The sequence below is a fragment of the Monodelphis domestica genome, chromosome 6 (genome assembly GCF_027887165.1).
Source record: "Monodelphis domestica isolate mMonDom1 chromosome 6, mMonDom1.pri, whole genome shotgun sequence".
Classification (NCBI taxonomy): Eukaryota; Metazoa; Chordata; class Mammalia; order Didelphimorphia; family Didelphidae; genus Monodelphis; species Monodelphis domestica.
The window spans coordinates 137,895,071-137,917,967 of NC_077232.1; the positions used below are offsets into that span (position 1 = coordinate 137,895,071).

Genomic DNA, 22,897 nt, shown 5'->3' on the forward strand with positions numbered 1-22,897 from the left:
AATGTTCTTTGGTATGAGAGAGGGAAGAAGGGACTGAATAAAAAATTTACATTAGAAATGTTACAATTAAATGCAAAATTGCTTTCAATGAAAAATGCACTTTAAAGTTATTATTACATATTTGTGTGTATACTGTTCTCTATATTCTATTATTTAAAAGTCATTGTCTGCAGTGGCCTTTGTGAGAAATATATCACACATTGTGAGATGCAGTCTGTAGGTATAAAAAAGAACCATAGCCACTATAGTCTAAGTGGAAATTCAGTTTGCAACCTTGATCTTATTTATCAGCACCATGACTACTGAATGAAATAATTATTCAAAAGCATTTAATATGTGAATGAAACTATGCTTTCATTCACACACACATACTGATGATAATTACTATTAATAATTGGAGTAATAAGGGAGTGTAGGGGATAGAGCACAAAACTGGGGAGTTGGGAACATGTGAGTTTGAATCTTGCCTCAGACAGTGAACTAGCTGGGTAACCCTGGGTAAGTCACTTAAACTCTCTGAACCTGTTTCCCCATCAATAAAACAGCATTATAAGAGCAATTACTTCAAAAGGTTTTTGTATGGATCAAATGACTTAAAATATTCATATTTTTTGTAAACTTTAAAATGGTCTATAAATGCTGGTTATTGTTATTATAGTAAAGTTACCAAAAAAATCTAATATTTTATGTGAAAACACATTTTCCCAGTTTTATGACATTATTTATATTAAAAGAAAATAAAATGCAACTGAAAGTCTGAATGAAAAGCAAATCATGGAATATATCTGGATATTTAATAATAAGAAGAATCGGCAGTTTTTTTCATCCCAATTGTTGTCTGTGCTGATAATAGTACATTATAATAACAAAATTTATAAAATAAGCTTCATATTTAAATACTAACAGTAATTCTCCTGTTAGTAGCTGAGGGCTTTAGAATATTCCCTGGAGATTACAAACATAACCAATTATTTTGCTGAGGGGCAAAAGTCCCCGGGGAAATGAATTTGAATAAGTGACTATTGGCACAACTGAGTTGTTATGGCCTTTTGTAAATCCTAGGTGGCTGAGTATTTTGATGAGGGAGGAAGGGGGGTAAAATGAAAGAAGAGTATAAAGAAGCTTCTAAATGGTGGCCTCTCACTATATTTTTTCCTCCAATATCAACTACCACATTTATCTTTAAAAGATTCTATCTTTAAATTTTACTGAGTTTGATTATTTGAAAAATTGACAATAATAGCATTTTATGGAATTTCATAAATGTGTTTTTTAAAATATAATTTTTAAGTAAACAAAAATACTTACAGCTGCCACAGGAATGAGAATCTCCACAAATAAACCAGCAAGAGCATGTTTAATGTCTTTATCTTTCACTTCAAGGAAATACTGAGCACATTCCTTAAAGGAAAAAAAAATTAAAATCTTAAAACAAAGTGGCATACATGCATCTCTGAACTTATCTATAATCATATTACAGAGATTGTGGAATATTTTTAAAATATATATTTACTTCATTCCTCAAAACTATTTCAATAACATTAGTAGTATGATAAGAAATCCAAGCATATCCAATTTTTAAACAGTTATTCTATATGCAAAAAAATTTACTTTCATTCACATTAATATATCATTGTAGTTTATGGGAAAAAGTAAAATTATTTCACATATAACATAGTTCTTAGTGAGTGTGTGTACATATAGAAATATATATTTTTAAACTACTTTGGAAAGCAGAAAGACCAACTATTAAAATGAATAGTATTACCTGCATGAACTGAAATGAGGCTTCAAACTCTTCTACAGGATACATTTTCACTCGGAAAAATTTCATCCCCATTATTAAACTGATGATACTTTGTACCACATGTGGACTCTGTTCCTTTTGTCTCAGCTCCTTCAATTCAGTTACAAATTTTTTCCGCACAGCCTGAAATCTAGATTATAGGGAATTTTTCAGCTTGTTCAACTTTATGATTGCAATTATAATTATATAAAATTTTAATACTGAAATAAAGTTAAAAGCCAATAATTGGAAATTCCCTAAACATCATTATTACTAATAAAAAAAGGCATCCCAAAGTAAAAAAAAAAATGGCTTTGGAGCTTTCTTATTTTATGATAAGCAAAAATGCCTAATTCTGCACTTTGGCAATCTTCTCTCCTACTGAATGAACACTGCTTACTTATTCCTGAGCTCCAGTCCTGCTTTGGTAATCAATGGATAACTAATGGATAATTCCTCTTGGTTGACTTACAGTCATCTCAAATTCAACCCAGTCAAAACATTATCTTCTGCACTGAAACAACCCCTGACATTCCCTATTTCTGATGAGGGAGGGCCCCACCACGATCCAATCACACAAGTTCCCAACCCACACTAATGCTCGGACTCTTCATTCTCCCATACACCCAAATCAAATCCACTGCCTAGTCATACCAATTCTACTTCCATAGCCTCTTTTCCATCTCTCCCCTTAGTTCCACTTATATAAATCATCTGCATCAGATGCTTATCAGCTTGCATGTATCCTCACTAGGCTATATACAACAGGGTCTTTTAACTAGTGTCTGCCCTTGACAAACCATTGTACACACAATTACTAAGATGATCTTCTTAAGCACAATGGTTGCTTATTCCATTGAGGGTAAAATACAAACTCATCTTGGTGTTTAAGACCCAGTCTCAATATGGTTTTACCCCAACTTTCCATATTACATTCCCCACAAACAATCTAGCCTTCAGCCAAATTGCTGTTCATTAAATCAAGCATTCTATCTTCTTCAGTGTATCTTTAAAAAGGCTATCTAACATGCCATTACTATAGTCCTTCCATATATCTACTTTTTAGAATCCATAACTTTCTTCAAGGAAGAATTCAGGACACACCTCCTATAGAAAGTCTCTACTGAATTATTTCATTTTTAATTCAAACAACCTTCTCAGTTGATCATTAATTAAATTCTTTATATAAATATTATATCCTCAGCACCCCTCTTCTCCTAGAAGCATACAGGTTCTAAGCCAGCAATTATTCTTCACTTTTATTTTGTGTGACCAGTGCTTATCCTAAACCTTGAATAATTTGGAATACTATTGTGCTATATGGAATGATGAATCAATGAATCAATGGATTTCTTTAAGAACTGGAAAGACCTCCATGAATTGATACGGAGTGAAATGAGCAGAACCAGGAGACACCATAACTGAAACACTGTGAGATGATCAAATGTGATTGATTTTTCTACTAAAAGCAATGCAATGATCCAGGACAATTTTGTGCAACTTATAACAAAGAATGCTATCTACATTGTGACAAAGAACTGTGGAAGTAGAAAACCAGAAGAAAACATGTGATTTTTCACTTATTTACATGGGTATATGATTTGGGGTTTTGGTTTTAAAAGATTACTCTATTGCAAAAATATGGAAATGGGTTTTGAGAGATAATATATGTATAACCCAGTGAAATTGCTTGTCAAATTCAGGAAGGAGGAAGGAAGAGAAAAACAAGAATCTGTAACAATGAGGGAAAAAATGAAAAATAAAACAACTTATCCACACTTAGGAATTCGTGTGTGGGGAGAACTCTTTCTGCTTTACAGTCTTAAGACATATAAAGGGCATTGAGAGGTTCAGTGACCTGACCATGATAAGTATTAGGTGTCTATTCCCAATATAAGGGAGCTAATGTGTCAGAGACAGGGTTTGAACCCATATTTTCTTATGCTATCTTATGAATTAATATTAAGTGACTGATTTTATGATCATATAATTAAGTAACCACTTTCTGAAGCTAGAATCTTAGTGTACACTAAGAATATAATACAAACCACTTATAAATATATAGTGTTGACTTATGGATTAACATAATTTTGCATTTGCCATACACTATATTGGAGAATAACTAGAACTAAAAGAAAGTCAAATAATAAAAGGAGGACATTACAAGTAAATTATTCAGTTATGCCTTCCAAAAAAGACACATAGCAGCCTAGCTATAAACCTTCAATACTTTTCTTTGTAATTCAACAACTAATAAATGTTTGTCTAATGGATCTGAGTAACTAATCCAATTGAAAAATTGTCAGAGGAAATACTATCTGGTTAATTTATGTGACATCAAATGACATGCACTTTCTAAAAGTCACCTCACTTCTCAGGGTAAAAGAACACATTCTTTTATTAATATGTGAACTTTAGATTACTCCACCCTACTTAGTCTAACAAAATCAGGAATGTCTACACCCAAACTTAAGGATTAAGTATCTAGGAGGATGGCCTATGATAGACATGTGCTAGCAAATGACAAATCAGAAATAGCTGACAGACCCCTCGGCTGTCTTAGTCAAGCTTAAGCCAACATTGGTACAGGTGAGACACAGGAAAGTAATGTAAAACCATTTATATATTTCGCGTCACTTCCTCTCTCTGGCCTCTTTCCCTGGAGAGCTGGCTCTGGCTGGCAGAGTGCTAAGCATTCCTGCATCTTGGCATGGCGGCAGCTATTGTTCGGTTTGGTGGTGAGTTTTACTTGATACTATACTGGGAGAAGCTAAGTAGCTAGATCTGGTGAGGCATCTTAGCTGAGGTCTCTTGGAGTTTAGGCTGATTCCTTTCTCCTTTACCTTCCAAACACTATATACTTAGAAGCCTCTAATCTTCTTCAGAAACCTTGTGGCGGAGAACTTTGAACTCCCCCTGGCACAGGCCAGGCAGGAGAAATCCTATACCCTTTCCTTCTCTCTTCTCCTTGATTTCTTCCCTCTATATTGATTAAACCACCACAGATTTCCAAACTGACTTGGGAATTTTATTTGGGATATCCCCTGATGACCAAAAATTAAATATAGATTAGGTCATGACCCTAAATTACCCTTATAAATATAAGCTGAAAAGAATATATTTTAAATTTTTACTAGACAGAAGACAGGAAATCAACCCAACATTTTCAATGAGAGCAATTCTTAGAGGATGAAATCTAGTCCATCCCCAATTGCCAGCAAATATGCTCCTCTGAAATTCATTTCATAGAGCAAAATACTATAAGGTAAATCACCTTTTCCCAAAGAAACAATATTATGAGGGAATATATTTCTTGTGAAATATGTGTAGTGAGATGACTCATGGCTATGATGTTTGTCCCACAAGTAAGAATGAAACAACTATTACTGTTTTGAAGCCAGATGGGCAATTTCACTAGTGTATGGAACTCCAAATAAAGACACATGAATATTGGAACATATTTTCGTGTAATTTTATGAAGTTTTCTGAGAAAAGTCAAAATTTATAACTTATACATGGTAACATACCTGATTGATAAGCCAGCACTGATTAATGTATGGGCCTATAGTATATAGATAGTAGGACTGAATTCAGATCTTCCTGATTTCCAGACTGACTCTCACCATTTTATCACATTATCTCTCACAATAATCAGACTTCAACAATCATTTATATTTATTCTGTAAAAGATAGGCTTACTACATAAGAAGTAGGTCCTCAAGGTAGACATTAGCCTTACTATTCTGTTGTGCTATAAAAATTATATCACAAATGAGACGTATAAATCACTGGTAGCTGTAAAAATATTAATTAGCTATGTTTTTTTAAGAATAATTTTTTTATTTGTTACTGGCTAAGAGACAGAAAGGAGGATCAGTGGAATAGACTTGGCGTAAATGATCTCAGCAAGACAGTTTATGGCAAACCCAAAGACCTCAGCTTTTGGGACAAAAATCCATTATTTGATAAAAACTGCTGGGAAAATTGGAAGACAGTGTGGGAGAGATTAGGTTTTGATTAACACCTCACACCCTACACCAAGATAAATTCAGAACGGGTGAATGACTTGAACATAAAGAAGGAAACTATAAGTAAATTAGGTGAACACAGAATAGTATACATGTCAGACCTTTGGGAAGGGAAAGATTTTAAAACCAAGCAAGACTTAGAAAGAGTCACAAAATGTAAAATAAATTATTTTGACTACATCAAATTAAAAAGTTTTTGTACAAACAAAACCAATGTAACTAAAATCAGAAGGGTAGCAACAAATTGGGAAACAATCTTCATAAAAACCTCTGACAAAGGTTTAATTACTCAAATTTACAAAGAGCTAAATCAATTGTACAAAAAATCAAGCCATTCTCCAATTGATAAATGGGCAAGGGACATGAACAGGCAGTTCTCAGCCAAAGAAATCAAAACTATTAATAAGCACATGAAAAAGTGTTCTACATCTCTTATAATCAGAGAGATGCAAATCAAAACAACTCTGAGGTATCACCTCACACCTAGCAGATTGGTTAACATAACAGCTATGGAAAGTAAGGAATGCTGGAGGGGATGTGGCAAAGTAGGGACATTAATTCATTGTTGGTGGAGTTGTGAATTGATCCAACCATTCTGGAGGGCAATTTGGAACTATGCCCAAAGGGCGATAAAAGACTGTCTGCCCTTTGATCCAGCCATAGCACTGCTGGGCTTGTACCCCAAAGAGATAATAAGGAAAAAGACTTGTACAAGAATATTCATAGCTGCGCTCTTTGTGGTGGCCAAAAATTGGAAAATGAGGAGATGCCCTTCAATTGGGGAATGGCTGAACAAATTGTGGTATATGTTGGTGATGGAATACTATTGTGCTAAAAGGAATAATAAAGTGGAGGAATTCCATGGAGACTGGAACAACCTCCAGGAAGTGATGCAGAGTGAGAGGAGCAGAACCAGGAAAACATTGTACACAGAGACTGATACATTGTGGTATAATCGAAGGTAATGGACTTCTCCATTAGTGGCAATGCAATGTCCCTGAACAATCTGTAGGGATCTAAAAAACACTATCCACAAACATAAGATAAACTATGGGAGAAAAAAACACCGATGAAAAGCAACTGCTTGACTACAGGGGTGGAGGGGATATGACTGAGGAGAGACTCTGAATGAATATTCTAATGCAAATACCAACAACATGGAAATGGGTTTGAATCAAGAACACATGTGATACCCAGTGGAATTGCGTGTGGGCTATGGGAGAGGTGGTGGGAGGGTGGAGAGGGAAGAAAAAAAAATTATCTTTGTTTCCAATGAATAATGTTTGGAAATGACCAAATAAAAATAAAAAGAATTCTTTTGTTTATATTCTTCAGAATTTTACAGGGATTATTTGAAATTGGCAGATCTTTTAAAAAACAAAAACTAGTCCAAGGAAGTTTAGGTTGATGTCTTCTTTTTCTGTCTATTGATTTCCCTGTGATTCCTTTACTTACCATGGACTTGCCTCAAAATAGTACAGGCAGATGCTGAATACAAATTTATTGCTGCTATTAATTACAATGATGATGATGATTCTCTAATGAAGAATATGGGCTGAAAGTGAACCCTAGTCTTCCCTTTATCTTTCATAGTCTTTCAATGTACTTTAGTTAAAGTTCTTAGTTATCAGACCAAATAAAAGCAACTTAGAAATTTTTTTTATTTGACTCAGTTCACTACAATCATGACTCAAAAACATTTCAGATTTCACTGGAAAATTATAAAAATAATTACCAGATCATTAAAGGTTTTTTAAAAAGAAAACTGTGTAACATTTTTTACACAATTGTTCAGGTATAAGACAGACTCTTTAATATATATCTATATGGCTATTCTTGCTTTCCGATGGATAGATACCAGCAATTACTCAAAGCAAAAAGACAAAGGTGGTTAGAAATTTATTCTGTATGGGTAATATTTACATATAATCTAATAAATGGAAAGGTCAAGTAGTAAAAAGGATGGGCTTCATACTGATTTATTCTACTACGGAAAAATTCAGGATCTACATGATATAAGTATTAATAATATTTACTGAAAAGAGCAAAAAAATCTAAAAATTGAATGAAGACAAAAACAAAGTAATTAAAAAACTTACTTTGATTGAGCAAGAACCCCTATGACTTCTGCATATAAATCTGCAATAATATGCACATTCCCAGTGTTGGTTCCTGAATACCTAAAGTAATTGAACATATAAGAAAATAATAAAAATATACATTATATAATTTTACTTACATATAGCACAATTTCCTCCTCATTCCTACTTTTTTGAAAACTCAACTAAAATTGTTAAAAAAAAAAGAAGCAATTTTTTAAAAATACTTTTCTCTTGGAATAATAATAAAGAACACTTTAAATTTGTCATTTTAAAAACTGAACCCCAAATCAATTTCAAATTCTCTTCTAGGATGGGAGTAAGAGTAAAAGTTGGTAAGATACCCCAAACTAAAGATTAGAATAACAATATGTATTATTTTTTTTACCTCTACAACTTAGTTCTGAAGCAAGTCTCTTTTCTATTGAGGTATCTTTCCCCTTTTATTGTAAATTCTTTATAAAATATTTTCTGTAAATGTGTGTTCAACAAGTTTTTTGGACCAAAACTTAAATTTCTAAAACAAAGATTCTAATATACAAATACTGTCCAAACTCAAAATGATAAGAACATCAACACTGAGATGAACATTTGACTTACCCTTCCTTATGTTTAAAGTGCTTAAAAGCCAAGTTTAAAACTTCATGAACTAAGGGATCTGGAACTGGATGAACAGGAATCTAGAGTGAAGAAAGCATTGAATTCAATAAATAAAATAGCCTAATAATTTGTTCACTCGATTATTTCTAATATTTTTATGATAATTTAACTGAAATATTCCATTAGAAACTATACCATGTACTTGATGATTAATTTGTGCATTATTTTTTATTCATTATGTTCTTACTGGTTTAACTTTAAACTGAAGTCAGGGTTCTTAAAAAAAAAAAAGCACCCAAGTGCTATGCATTTAAATACTATCATTAGGAAAGCTAAAAAAAATAACCAACTTATTTCAATGTCACTCATATGAGAATATAAGGATTCCACGTTTTATTATATAGAGTCTATTTAGACTGGTATTTCATTAACTACAATATAGCCCAAAGAGCCTGGTTGTAAGATAAGATCCCTGTGGTCTTTCCTAATGTTAGTTTACGTAGAATCAATCAGGAAATCAAGTGCTTACAAAGTAGGAAAGTTGCCAATGGGATAATTAAGGTTAGAGTTGAATGAAACAATATTTACTTTCTAGGAGCCACTCCCAAAGCTATGTAGCATAATGAATGAAGTGCTGGAAATGGTTGCCTCATCCTGACTCTTCTACTTACTCCTTATGTGACTAAGGGGAAATCACTTAGATTTGCTAATCCTGCTTCAGCTTCTGTGAAAGGGAAATAATTATATGGGAAGTACTTACACTTCCCAGGATTGTCCTGAGTATAAAAAGAGATTATTGTGTGTAAAGTACTGAGCAATTTCTCAAGACATAGTGTAAATGTCAGCTTATCCATATTTTAATCCATTTACATTTATTGCAAGTACTGGCACTTCTGGTAGTGATTTTCTTAAGTTCACTGCATGATAACTAAAAGTATTACTTTTACTAATTTGTCCTAAGCCTATCTTAAACACATTTCTCCTTATTCTAATACTATGCAATTTTGGTAACAAGTAATTGTTCCTTTTATGGCTTATGATTTGATACATTTGAAATCTCATCTACTTCAGGCTTCATGTTTCCAGACTAAAGAATCCCATGATCTTTCTGATTATTCAAATGACCATTTTCTAAACATTCTTGTGAACTTTAGATTACTCCACCCTACTTAGTCTAACAAAAATCAGGAAATTGTGAGTTTTAGATTATCCACCCTACTTAGTCTAATAAAATCAGGAATAGACATTAAGGACTAAGTATCTATGAGGATGGCCTATGACAGTCATGTGCTAGCAAATGACAAATCAGAAACAACTGATAGACCCCTCGGCTGTCCTAAGTCAAGCCTAAGATATCATTGGTACATGTGAAACGCAGAAAAGTAAAACCGTCTATATATTTCCCATCACTTCCTCTCTCTGGCCTCTTTCCCTGGAGAGCTGGCTCTGGCTGGCAGAGTGCTAAGCGTTTCAGTATCTTGGCGTGGCGGCAGCGTGGGTGAGCTGGCTCTGGCTGGCAGAGTGCTAAGTGTTCTGGCATCTTGGCATGGGGGCAGCTATTGTCCAGTTTGGTGGTGAGTTTTCCTTGATACTATACTGGGAGAAGCTAAGTAGCTAGTTTTGGTGAGGCATCTTGGCTGAGGTCTCTTGGAATTTAGGCTGATTCCTTTCTCCTTTACCTTCCAAACACTATACACTTAGAAGCCTCTAATCTTCTTCAGAAACCTTGTGGCGGAGGACTTTGAACTCCCCCTGGCACAGGCCAGGCTGGAGAAATCCTACACCTTTTCCCTCTCCCTTTTCCTTAATTTTTTTTCCTCTATATTAATTAAAATCACCATAAATTTCCAGCTGACTTGGGTATTTTTTGGGGGATATTCCTTGGTGACCAAAATTAACTTAGATTAGGTTATAACCCTAAAATTATACTTACAATCTCTAGATATCATAGTACTTTTCTTGAGGTAAGGCAAACAAAAACTTCACAGAGTATTCAGGTATGAATGCATTCCAATTTTATACAAGTATTAAGTACATGCCTTCTGTTTTGCTTCTAATACATTTCTTCATATTGTTCATCATTTTTTATTTTGGCTATTTCAACAGAACACTGGGAATAATCTACAATGACTCCTACTTCCCAAGCCTGGTTTCTAAATGACAGCTCTGAGTCTTTTATTTTAGAGTTTGGATTAGTACTACATAAATATATTAACCATATGCTTAACAGATAATGAATTTTACCTGCAAGTTGCTTTTCCACTTATTTGCAAAGACTTGTGAAGTTTTCTGGAGTCTATCCCCATCATGTTGACTTTTAATTACACATAAGTTTTAAATGCAATCAGCAAACTTAACAGCAGACTTATTTTACAATGTGCAAAACTCTCTCTAGTCTTTTGTAAAGATATTTTTAAAAGAACATTCATAATATTGATCTCTGAGGAATTGGTTCATATAAAGGGAAGAGTATCCTTTGTCCTTAACTTTTGTTTCTTGTCTTTAAGGTACTGAAAAACAACTACTCAATTCAATGTTGATTTAATTTTTAAAATAATCATTTAAATGCAACCTAGTCAAAGGCTTAAAGTCTAACTTGGTTATAGTCACCTGTTCCTTTTTATCCAGACACCTACTTGCTAATATCTTTCCCCTAAACTAAGAGCTCCTGACATGTACAACATGCTGCTTGAGGAGTCATTTGCCTCTTACAGGAGGTCTTTCAGTAAAACGTGGGTTATCAGTGGTCAGACATGTTATAGATGGAATAATTCAGATATAAACTGGATTAGATAATCTCTAAGGTTCAATTTTGAAATTCTGTACAAGTTATAAGGATCATTTGATCCTTATATGAGGATACAAATGAGCTATGCATGTAAGAGTATTTTATAAACCATATAGCCGTACAACTATCCTTTAGTAGTTTTTCTTGGAACAGATCAGGACCAGAGGCTGAATCATCTCCTTTTGAGTTTCTAGAGTATTAATCCTAGAAATTGCCACTTTAAAAGGCAGTGATCTACAGGACTTCACTAAAATCCTAAACTTTATGGAGAGGACTGCATCCATAAAAACTACATTGGCAAATTGCAAATTGTGGTAGGCCCCACACAAAGCTAAAAACTTCTAAAAAGATAGAAGATATGTCTGTTAGGTCTCTAGTCTGAGGAGCAGCTTGGCTAGGTATAGAGAGGGGAGAAGTCATGTGGAACATGAAGGATCAAATTCGGCCTTCAAAAATTATGACAAATTTTGCATTTGACTCACTCACTCTAAAAATGCTGCATTTTATTTCAAACAATACGATCCAGCAAATCCACTAAAAAGATAAGCCATACACCTTATTGATACTTTACTGCAATCAACCACATAGATCTATCTTTTCCCTCTCCCTCTTCCAATATCAGAGGGAAATATTAGCAATGGAGAGGACCAGGAAAGACCTCAAAAAGAAGATGAGATTCGAGATGAGTCATGAAAGAAGCCAGGGAAACCAGGGGTGTAAATGAGGGGGAAAAATACTTCAGAGATGAGAAAATCAAGACAAATGTAGAGACAGGAAATTGGGTGTCAGATTTAAGCAACTGCAAATAGTCAGGTATAGTTAAAACAGAGAGTTTATAAGTATTAAGGAGACTGAAAAGGTAATGCCAAATAAAGGACTTTACATTTAATCCTAGAGGTAAGTAACAGGCAGTCATTTAAGCAGGGTGGTGTGATAGTCACATTTATACCTTAGAAATACCAACATGGAAGCTGAATATAAAGTAAATTGGAATAAGGAAAGACTTGAGAAAGGGAAGACAGTGAAAAGAATATTACAATAGACCAAGTGAGAATTAAAGAGAGCTTAAAATAGGGATATAACCATCTGACTACAGAGAAGGGAACCTATACAAGATATGTTGTAAAATTAGAAAAAATAAGATTTGGCAAGAGATAGGGTGTTTCAAACCAAAGAGAATATTTAAAGATAATTTACTATAACCCCTCATTTTAAAAACATGGGAAATGAGAACCAGAGAGTTAAGTGATTCATACAAGGTCATAAACTATATCACTTGTTGGAAAATTTCCAATAGCAAAAATAAAATTAGGACAGAGGCCAAATTCATCCACAGATCGGAGGTTTTTCTATAGTATAGTCTTTTCTATATAAAATTTCTATAGTCTATAGTATAGACTACAAAAAGTTGAAAGATCATGATGTTCATAGAGATAATTCTCATGCTATAATTTATAAGCTATTCTAATTATATTTCAAATATGACAACACTACTTTTCTAAGGATATTTAATTATGTCCCATTATAATTCCCCAGAGTTTATTTTTCTACCATATTTTATAAAGTCTTTTAGAATTTTCATTATATTCCTAAAGGTTATACTCTTTTGAACATCTTCTTCTTCATAAGAAATTAATTAAGATTTTTAAATCTGATTCTACAATATGCTTCTATATAGTGATAGTATTGACTTTAAATAAAAATAAAGCAGGAGTACTTATAATTATTCTATGACATCCCTCTTGGTTAAATCAAAATCAAATTTTCCTTGATTTCAATTTGGCATATCATACAGAATCAAAGTATTATTTTTTAAAAAGCTAGATTAAGTTTATGCATTTCTCTTAATATTTTAATTTGAAATCATGTTGAACAACATTATATTACTGTAATACAACTTTCCCAAAAATTTTATTTACTTTTTAGTCATTCAGTTTTTCTAGCTCTAGCAGCTAATAAAGAACATCAATAGTTCCTTTACTCATTTAAGATCCCAAATGGGACAGATTTTTCCCAATGTGTGGTTTCAAGTGCCAGATAAAAGTGTTATTGGGAAGACAGTACACAGAGCTGGATTGAATTATGTGATTACTAAAAACCAGAAACCATAAAAGGAGCAAGTGAAATCATATATCATCTATATTGTACTCCCTACCTCCTGATTCTCTATAAATTTCAAAACTGTGGGGATATAATGCATGACACCTTGGGTAGGATAGTGGAGTTCTAAGAGCTGGATGATACTTTGAAGTATTATATATTATGATATTTAGCTCTAGCAGAGTTGGATATCTTTAAAGTATTGATATTAAAAGAAGGTTACCAATTTGGAACCTAGTGTAACAATGTTAACAAGTTAATAAATTATCAGGCAAGTTGGAAAATTAGTACCAGAGCTGTTAAGAACAGACTAAATGTTTGGTTTTTTACCTGTTTTTTTTTTCCTGGTTAGAATTCAATGGTTGTTATTTGACCAAAACATTAAAATAGTCTACTTTGTGGGGCACAAGAGACTAGGGATCATTTCCCATGAGCACTGATGAACAGAACCATCCTTACCTAATATTCTAGGGTACCACATATCACAGATACCTAATTAGTTCTAGTATCTTGGAATTCCAGGTGAACCAGGTGAAAAAGGTCCAAGCTCAAACTGGCACTAGAATCCTTATGAAAAAGTTTTGTTTTGATTCCTAACAGCTCTTACAAAAATTCCTTTTTAAATTTAGTAATGTAAATATTCCCTTTAAAATTTAGTAATGGAATTTTGATGATAAAAGAATTCTGAACAATGTAATTAACAACTATGGCTTGATGATATGTTAGTCATCTTGAGAAACATTTAGTTATACCTGATTCTTTTTCTTCTATATACACTGTTTATTTCCATACTCATTACTATTTAAATAATGTAAACCTTTTGCATATTTAAAATGAAGATTGTTTGTGTTCATAACTATTAAACTGTTCTTTGAATAGCAACTCTTTCAAAAAACATCATTCAAATAAACAGATTTCAATATTGGCAATATACCACAAAAAGTAAACTGAATAATAGATTGTGAAGTCATTTTCTATTTCATTACTAAACTTTCAATAAATGTATTTTAATGCCATCTTTAAAGAATACATAGAGGCATTATGAAAGAGTATTAGGATGTTGAAGTAAAAAGGACATCTGGAAATAAAGGGTTGAGGTAAAAAAGAAAAGGAAAAAGTGTGTAAATGACACATTATACTTAGATCTCAGATAATGAATATATGTTCTTTCAGCCTACATTATAGTAGAGGAGTGATTTTATTCTAAAAGCGGCAATACATAGAAAAAAGAGAATGATAGAGCAAAGAATATAGGGTTTCTAAACTTCAAACATCTACTATGATAACAATTATATAACAAGCAAAATATAAAAAGATAGATTTTTATATATAAAACTCCAAATATGCAATTAAAAGATAATGGATTTTATTGCAAAAATTTAAACAAGTTTAAAAAATGAAAGCTTACCTGTTTCAGAACTTCTACTAAAACTAAACAAAAAATGAAATCTACAGCTAAATCCCTCCTTTCAAGTAGGTAATCTCTTTCACGTTGCTGTTCATCCCTAAAACAATAATTCAGAATTAATATAATAAAAATTGCAAATAAATGAAATAATTTTTATTTCTGTTTAAATATCACATCAGTGATTGCATTGAGTTTGGGAAGTTTAACAGAGTGCCATCATATATGATCCATACATATGCCCCAGCTGTTCTAACTTTAATCCTCAGCAGCACCTAGAATTCAGTAAGAAAATTCTCTCATGCCCCTTTAAATGGAGCATTCCAATTCGTTGGATTCAGGTTCCCAGGTGTCACTGGGAATTTAAGCACCAACATCCCTCAAAGTGGCAAAACAACCAACTATTTTATACAAAATATACAAGAGACTTCTCAGTTGATATTACTTATGGAGGGTAAGCTTATTCTTAAGAATAAGTAGCATGGATCTCATAGACTTAAAAAATAAAACACTTACCCCTTAGATTTTGTGCTGGATCGAGGTCTATATTCATATGATTCATCTTCAGTTCCATTTTGGCGTTTATACCAGTCAAACAAGGTGCGAAGTAAGGATGGGAGACAGTGCTCTGCTACTGAGCTCATAGAGCTTATCAACTAGAAAGGCAAGACATTTACTATTCAGGCTAAAAAATACAATACGAAAAGCTCTACTTCGGTTCATTAAATTATCTGCTTACAGTCCTTCTCCTCTATAATCAATTCCCACACAACTATCAAACTGCTATTCCTTTTAATTAAAAAAAAAGTTGTTATTTAAAAAATTTCTTTTTAATATTTTTTAAAAAAATGTTTGAGTTCCAAATTCTTTCTCTGCTCCCTGTCCCTCTACCACCAATTGAGAAGGCAAGAAACATGCTATCCATACACGTGAAATCATACAAAATACATTTCCAAATTAGTTATGTTGCAAGAAATAAAAATGAAAACATGTCAATCTCTATCAGTTATCCCTCTAGAGGTAGAAAGCATTTTAATCCTAAATTCTTCGCAATTGTCCTGATTCACTGCATTGATCAGAATAATTAAATTACAGATGATCATCATATGTAACAAATAAAAGATGAAATGACTGAGGAAACAACATGTCAACTACCCAACAAATCAGAACCAGGCCCCTTCTTCAGTTTAACAGTGGACTCCCAATACAAAGGGAGACAGACTTTAATATATGAAAAACAATAGAATAAGGCCAATTAATTAAAAGGAAACAATATATTAGGTAATATAATTCCTAACTGGAGGAAAGATTTACAAGCCTTTAGGGGGAGAATGAACAGATACAATTTCCTGAATTCAGAAAGAGTGCCCTACTCCTCCCACAGTTATCTGTAAATAACCAAAGGAACAGTTTTTAGATGAGACATTTAAGTTGCTTGAAATGTACAATTTTGAGAAAAATCCTTACATCAATTTTTGGATTTTATAGTTTCTGGTAAAAATAAACTGAGCCCTTGGTTAAGGGTCTCTAAACAGGAGGTACAGGTAGTCCAGTTTTCCAGCTAGGAAGACTTAGGAACAAACAGTACAATAAGGTTTTCTCCAAACTCCCACAATTTCAAGACTGAATTTGACTAGACCCAGCATTGAATAGAATGGGAACTGAGCTAGCTTCAGAATTGAGTCAAAAGGTGAAGTCAGTGTAGTTCACTCAATTCCTACAATTAACTATTTTCTGAACTAATCACTTCCAATTTTTCACAAATACAGTATTGATGATACTATGTATAATGTTCTTCTAACTTCACTTTTTTTCAGTTCATATGTCTTTCTAGGTTTTTCTGAAGTCACCCCCCTTATCATTTCTTATTCCACCACAATCAAACTTGTTCAACCATTCCCCAACTTACAGGCATCTCAATTTAAAATTCTTTGTCACCACCAAAAGAGCTGCTTTAAATATATTTACACATGTAATTCCTTTTCCTTTTTCTTTGATTTCTCTTGGGTATAGGTCTGGTAGTGATATTGCTAGATCAAAAAGTATGCACAGTTTTATAGTCCTTTGGGCATAGTTTTAAACTATTCTTCAGAATGGTTGGACCAGTTCACAATTCAACCAACGATGCATTAGAGAAAGACTGACAGTTTTATAAATTTGACTCAGTTCTCCATGTATTTGAAAAATGATCTTCATCATAAAAAACTGCTTCACATTTTTTTTTCCCCAGAGAGGGTACAGGCAAGATGATTGGACCAAGTTAAGAATTTCTTGAGCTCCCCCCAAATTGACTACCAAACAACTAGTAGCCTCAAATCCAGTTCTGGAGTAGCAGAACCAACAAAGGAAGTGGATGAAATAATTTCTCACTCAAGACAATTTAGAATATTGGCAAGAAAGATATGTCTTACTTGGGTAAGAGGGAAATAAAGTCCAGCGCAGGCATCTTTCAGGAAAGCTAGGAGTAGGCCTTGCATGTTCTCTCCCCAGTTGCAGACCCACAGGCAGCTGTTCCCATACTGCCCTGAGAAAAAATTTTGGGACAATACTCCCTCCACCCCAGGAGCAGACCTCAAATTTAGCATAAAGCTAAGTTATGAAATGGAGTGGGAAAAATGAGGGGGAAAAAAAAGACCTGACTCTAGAGAATTTATAGACTATCTGGGAATATCAAAACACAATCAGAAGAGAACAAAAAGCAAAATAGCTACACGTGAAGCCTTAAAGAAATATATGAAATGATGTCAGGCCCAAAAAGAAATCTGGAGAAGCTCAAAAAGAATTTTAAAAATCAAGTAAGAAAGATTAAAGAAAAAAGGGAAAACAAAAAAGAATCATGTAAGAAAAAAAGAGTTAACAGCTCAGTAAAGGAAGAACCAAAAAAATTGGAAAAAGCAGAAATTCACTAAAGAAGAAAATTCCTTTAAAAGTAGAATTGGTAAGGGATGTCCATCAATTGGGGAATGGCTAAACAAATTGTGGCATATGATCATAATGGAATCTTAATGTACCATAAGAAATGATCAGGATTATTTTGGAAAAAAATTGTAAAAACTTACATGAACTGTTGCTAATGAAGTGGGCAGAACCAGAAAAACATTGTACATGGTAAAAACAACATTATTTGATGAATGACTCACAATGAAAAATGCCATCTGCATCCAAGAAAGAACTGATGGAGTCTGAATGCAAATAAAAATATACTATATTTCACTTCTTCTTGTCTGAAAAGCTTGGATCTTTGAGTTTATCAAACACTAGCATATACTCATTTATGGTTCATTGTGTACCTAATCTATTCCACTCTATTTCTTAGCCAGTACCAGACTGTTTTTAAGATAACTGATTTGGAATATAATTTGAAATCTGGTACTTGCAGGCTACCATGCTTTTAAAAATTGATTCCCATTTTACTTGACCATTTTTCTTTCAAAGGAATTTTGTTTTTTTTCTTTCTAGTTTTATAAAAAAAATTTCTGGTACTGTTTGGTATGGTTTGGAAAAAGTAAATTGTTTTAGAAAGAATTGTTATTTTTATTATACTGGTTTGGCTTATCCATAAGTAATTACTATTTCTCTAACTACTTAACATCTCACGCTACCATTCCTAATACACAAACCTCACCACTTGCTTACTATTATTGACTACTTGGCATTCAAAGACTTTCACAATCTTGCTCCAATCTATTTTTTCATTACATATTCCTCTCCAAATTAGCCTACTTGCCTTTCATTATCTGTGCCTTCACACAGGCTTTATCACCCACTCTTAAATAAAAATTTCTTCTTGTTTGATTTCTCAGAATCTCTAGCTTCCTTCAAAGCTCACTTTAAACACCATGAAACCTTTCTGATCTTTTTTGATGCTACTATTCCTCTCCCATTGCCTTACAAATATTTTGTGCATAAGTACATGCTGTTTCCCATGACGGACCATAATCTTGAAAGTAAGAAATGTCTCTTTGTAGTCTCAGTATTAAGTATAGTTCCTGCAGCAGCTTAACAAATACTTGTGGATTGATCATGTGTCCCCTAAGTCTTTTCTTTTACAAGTTAAACAGGTATAGTTTCTTCAATTGATCCTTTTATGGAATGATCTCATTATTTGTGATATCCTGGCCTTATCATCCTCTTGATTCCCCCACCAGATTATGAACATCATTCTTAAAATGTAGAGTACAGAACTAAACACAGTATTCCTGGTACAATTTGACCAAGACAGACAACACCTAGCAAGACTTCCCAATCTTAGGAATAATAATAGCTATACTAATAGAGTCTAAAACTACTTAGCACTTGGCAGTTATAACACAGTAATGACAGATAGATGTGGCCAAAATCTTCCAGTATTTAACCATACACATCAAATTAGCTTAGGATGTAGTTTTAAAAAAAATCCTTATTATCCATCTTAAAATCCAAAGAAGTGGTAAGGCCTAGGCAAAGAGGGTTAAGTGACTTGCCCAGGGTCACACACCTAGGAAGTACTGAGACATTTAGCTGCTCCAAGGATGTCTAACCTAAATTTTTCCATTTGTCTCTGTCATAATTCATCTCAAAAGATTTAGCCCAATATTCAAGCTTACAAGATCGCTTGGATTTCTGTCATTGAATGTTAGTTTTAAATTTTATGTTTTCTGTAAATATGATAAGCATCTCATCTCCAACTCCTATATTTTATTGATGAGAAAACGTGAGGCCCAGAGTGTCTTGCTCGAGGTTATGGAGATAGTAATAAGCAAGGTGTGCTATGTGTGATTTCTCTGATTCTGAATCCAACAGTTTACCATGAAAAAATGCTCACTGTTACAAATGTCTGGCCTCATCTATAAAACTAATATTTTTACAGTGATACTGCAAGACTGAATCACAGAACACTATGATCTTGGAAAATGCAAATAACTCAAAAGGGCAACAGAAAGAATATGAGGAAGGTAACCGAAGATGCATAGGAGAACTAACATAAAAGAGTCATTTTAGGGTAGATATCACCAGGAAAAAGATGTGGTCAATCACAGTGTGACTATGACATAAAATATACTAAGTAAAGGCATTAATTTATATGGAGTTGAATTGTATTGTGTATAAGGAATGTTGAATTCAGCTGTAGATTTAAACTGTAGTTATGTTTTGCTTAAAAATATTGAAATTAATTTGCATTTTCTGAGTCCATTCTGAGAGTAAGTAGATATCACAAGCATACTGAGTAGAAGCAGAATGCTAATCTAATATTTTTAAAGAAGTTTAATAGTAAAGGGAAAATTAAGAGTAAACTATTTTAAAAACAAGATGAGGAAGTCACTGGAAAATTTTTGTACAGCTATGTAGTGATGTTCATTGGACAGAAATAATTTGTTTAAAAAATTCAAAACATTTTTAATGTTAAAAATAAGGAAATCTATAGAAAAATAGTAGTATAGAATAGCTTATCTTGTTTGTTTTTTTCAAAAATTTATTTATTTATTTATTATCTTTTTCAATGGTTACATGATTTTATCTATTATTGTGGAAGAGATGATACATAGTTCTGATTACCTGTCATTTAGGAAAACTAGAAAAAAAAAAGAAATATCTAAAGGGTAGATTAAAGTTACTGAAAGGAGAGAGTGAGAACTAAATTCATACTATCTGAAAAATTAAATGTCCACAAGACATGCTAAACAAAATGTAATAATCACCCATTTATTCTGAACAGTGACAGGAATTGAAGAATGTATATAGTTCAAGAAGGGGAAGCTCTAGATATTGCTAAAAATTCAGTCCTCTCTAGAATGAAATTTTGCAATTAAGAGTATATGAGAATACTCCAGGAATTAATATACATTTTAAACTAAGATAAGTGGAATTTGTTAAAAACTGAATTTAATTACACTATGTTATTAGATAGCCTATCCTTGGGAAAATTGTCATTGCAAAAATTGACCTACCTGGTCAAACTGAAGATCTTCACCCCTTTGAAGAGATCTGGATAACAATTTTTCCTAAAGTGTAAAGGGAAAAAAATGTTAGTAAAAATATGTAATGACAAACTAAATGACAATTTCATGATAAAGAAAACTGTGACATTATTCTTTATTAAATTCCAAAGCAAAGTTTTCAGATACATTAATAAGATAAAGGACACAGAAAATTTCCCTGATGTAAACAGACTAGTATAAAAAATCTGAAGCCAGAAATCCAAATGTCATACACAAAGAGGAAATATCAACTTTAAAAATGCAAAAATGGTCAACAAATACGTTTGAATATGCAGCGCTAGACAATAATTCGATAGCAAAGAACAAGCAAGTTTGAAATGAGAAATGTCCAAAGGGAATTCTGCATTTAAAGTAATTTATCATATATTTAAATTGTACCCAAACACTAATGCATTACTGGTGGATTTGTGAATTGATTCAACTATTCTAGAGAGCAATTTGGAACTATGCCCCCAAATTGTGCATACCCTTTAATCTAGAAATACCACTACTAGGTCTGTTTCCCAAGATAATTTTTTTTAAATAGGCAAAGGACCTGTTTATACAAAAATATTGATAGTAGCACTTTTTATGGTTGCAAAGAACTGGAAACTGGAGGAATGTCCATCAATAAAGGAATGGCTGAACGAGTTGTGGTATATTATTATAATGGAATATCTCTGTGCAATAAGAAATTATAAGGATTTTAGAAAAATCTATATGAACTGATAAAAAATAAAGCAATCAGAACCAGAAGAACATTGTACATAGTAACAGCAATATTATATGATGAACATTTATGAATGACTGCTATTTTTAGCAATACAGTGATCTAAGACAATCCTTAAGGACTCATGAAGAAAAATTCAATAGACTTCCAGAGAAAGAACTGATGGTCTAGATGTATACCAAGACATTCTATATTTCACCTTATTTCTCCACTTTTGTTTGTTCAAGGTCTCTTTCACAAAATGACTAATATGGAAAGACATTTTTCATTATTACATATGCAAAAATCTTTATTAGATTGTTAGCCTCTTTCTCAAGGAGGGAGAAGGGGAAGGGTGAGAATTTGTCTCAAACTTTTTTAAAAAACTGTCTAAAAATTGTTTTTTCATGTAATTGAAGAAAAAAATTAAATTTTATTTTTAAAAAGTTAAGTATACTCCAAAGTAGAAAACCTATAATAATGAAAAATCTTGAGAGTTCCCTATAAAAATTGAAATCTAGAACTATACATATACTAAATTAAATTTCTATATTTTTTCTATACCCTAATAGTTTCCTCTCTCCTATCTCCCAGAGAACCATTTGGCAAAGAATAAGAGTTGGAAGTTCAGTAAAACTAACCAAGACATCAAATAAGAATGCACAATTTAGCAAATAATTTATACTGCCCAATATCTAACTATAATTTCCAAATAGAGGGTACCTGTTTAGATCTTAAACTTAGTCATTATAATTTCAGTGTATTCCATTTAGAGTATTATATTGTTATTTTTATTTACATTTACATTGTTGTAATCGTTATGGTTATTTTCCTGAATGTATTTATTATACCTTACATCAGTTCATTTAAGTCTTACCATGGTTTTCATATTAATTTTCTAGATGAAGGGGTTTCATGTCATTTTAATCACTTGAATGATTTCTCCCAGGTAATCTTATAGTCCTTATTAAATTGTGCTCTTCTAAGTTCATTTCTTGGGCATCTCATCATAGATATTATTTTTCCTATAGTATTCAGTGTCTTTTGCTTACTCTTATCCTTAACCTCAGCTGAGGATTTGGGATTCTGGACCAAATCCTCTACCACAATCTTGGATAAGATGGGCGAGCCCCTATTGGGAAATAATCTACATGAAAATCATGTAAAAAGTCATCAAAAAAATCAAACGAAAGTCATCCTGAAAAGGATGACTATTGTTGACTTCTACTTCCCTTGGTATGCCTGTGCTCAGATGTCCATGGACCTAGATCAGAGCTAGCCATTCCAAGGGAAAGTGCTGCTTTGATCTTTCCTGGGGCTTCCTAGATACTACTCAAATATATATGTGAGAGTTGAGTTCTTTTTAATAATCTTTCATGCTGCCACCTAAACTAGACATTATTTCCGCAATAATATTCCATTATA

General features: G+C 32.8%; 1 protein-coding gene across 14 annotated transcripts in view; it reads right to left on the reverse strand.

The window, feature by feature from the left end:
• The window catches only part of FRYL (FRY like transcription coactivator), a 309,155-nt gene that overhangs the window by 138,870 nt on the left and 147,388 nt on the right, over window positions 1-22,897 (reverse strand). For all 14 annotated transcript variants that reach the window (XM_007496478.3, XM_007496477.3, XM_056802595.1 and 11 more), the window contains 7 exons: window positions 20,734-20,787; window positions 15,323-15,462; window positions 14,810-14,906; window positions 8,514-8,593; window positions 7,914-7,994; window positions 1,769-1,937; window positions 1,309-1,401 (listed from right to left, as the gene is read on the reverse strand). In XM_007496478.3, coding sequence (XP_007496540.2) covers window positions 1,309-1,401; window positions 1,769-1,937; window positions 7,914-7,994; window positions 8,514-8,593; window positions 14,810-14,906; window positions 15,323-15,462; window positions 20,734-20,787 — 714 coding nt within the window. The remainder of the gene's footprint in view (window positions 1-1,308; window positions 1,402-1,768; window positions 1,938-7,913; window positions 7,995-8,513; window positions 8,594-14,809; window positions 14,907-15,322; window positions 15,463-20,733; window positions 20,788-22,897) is intronic.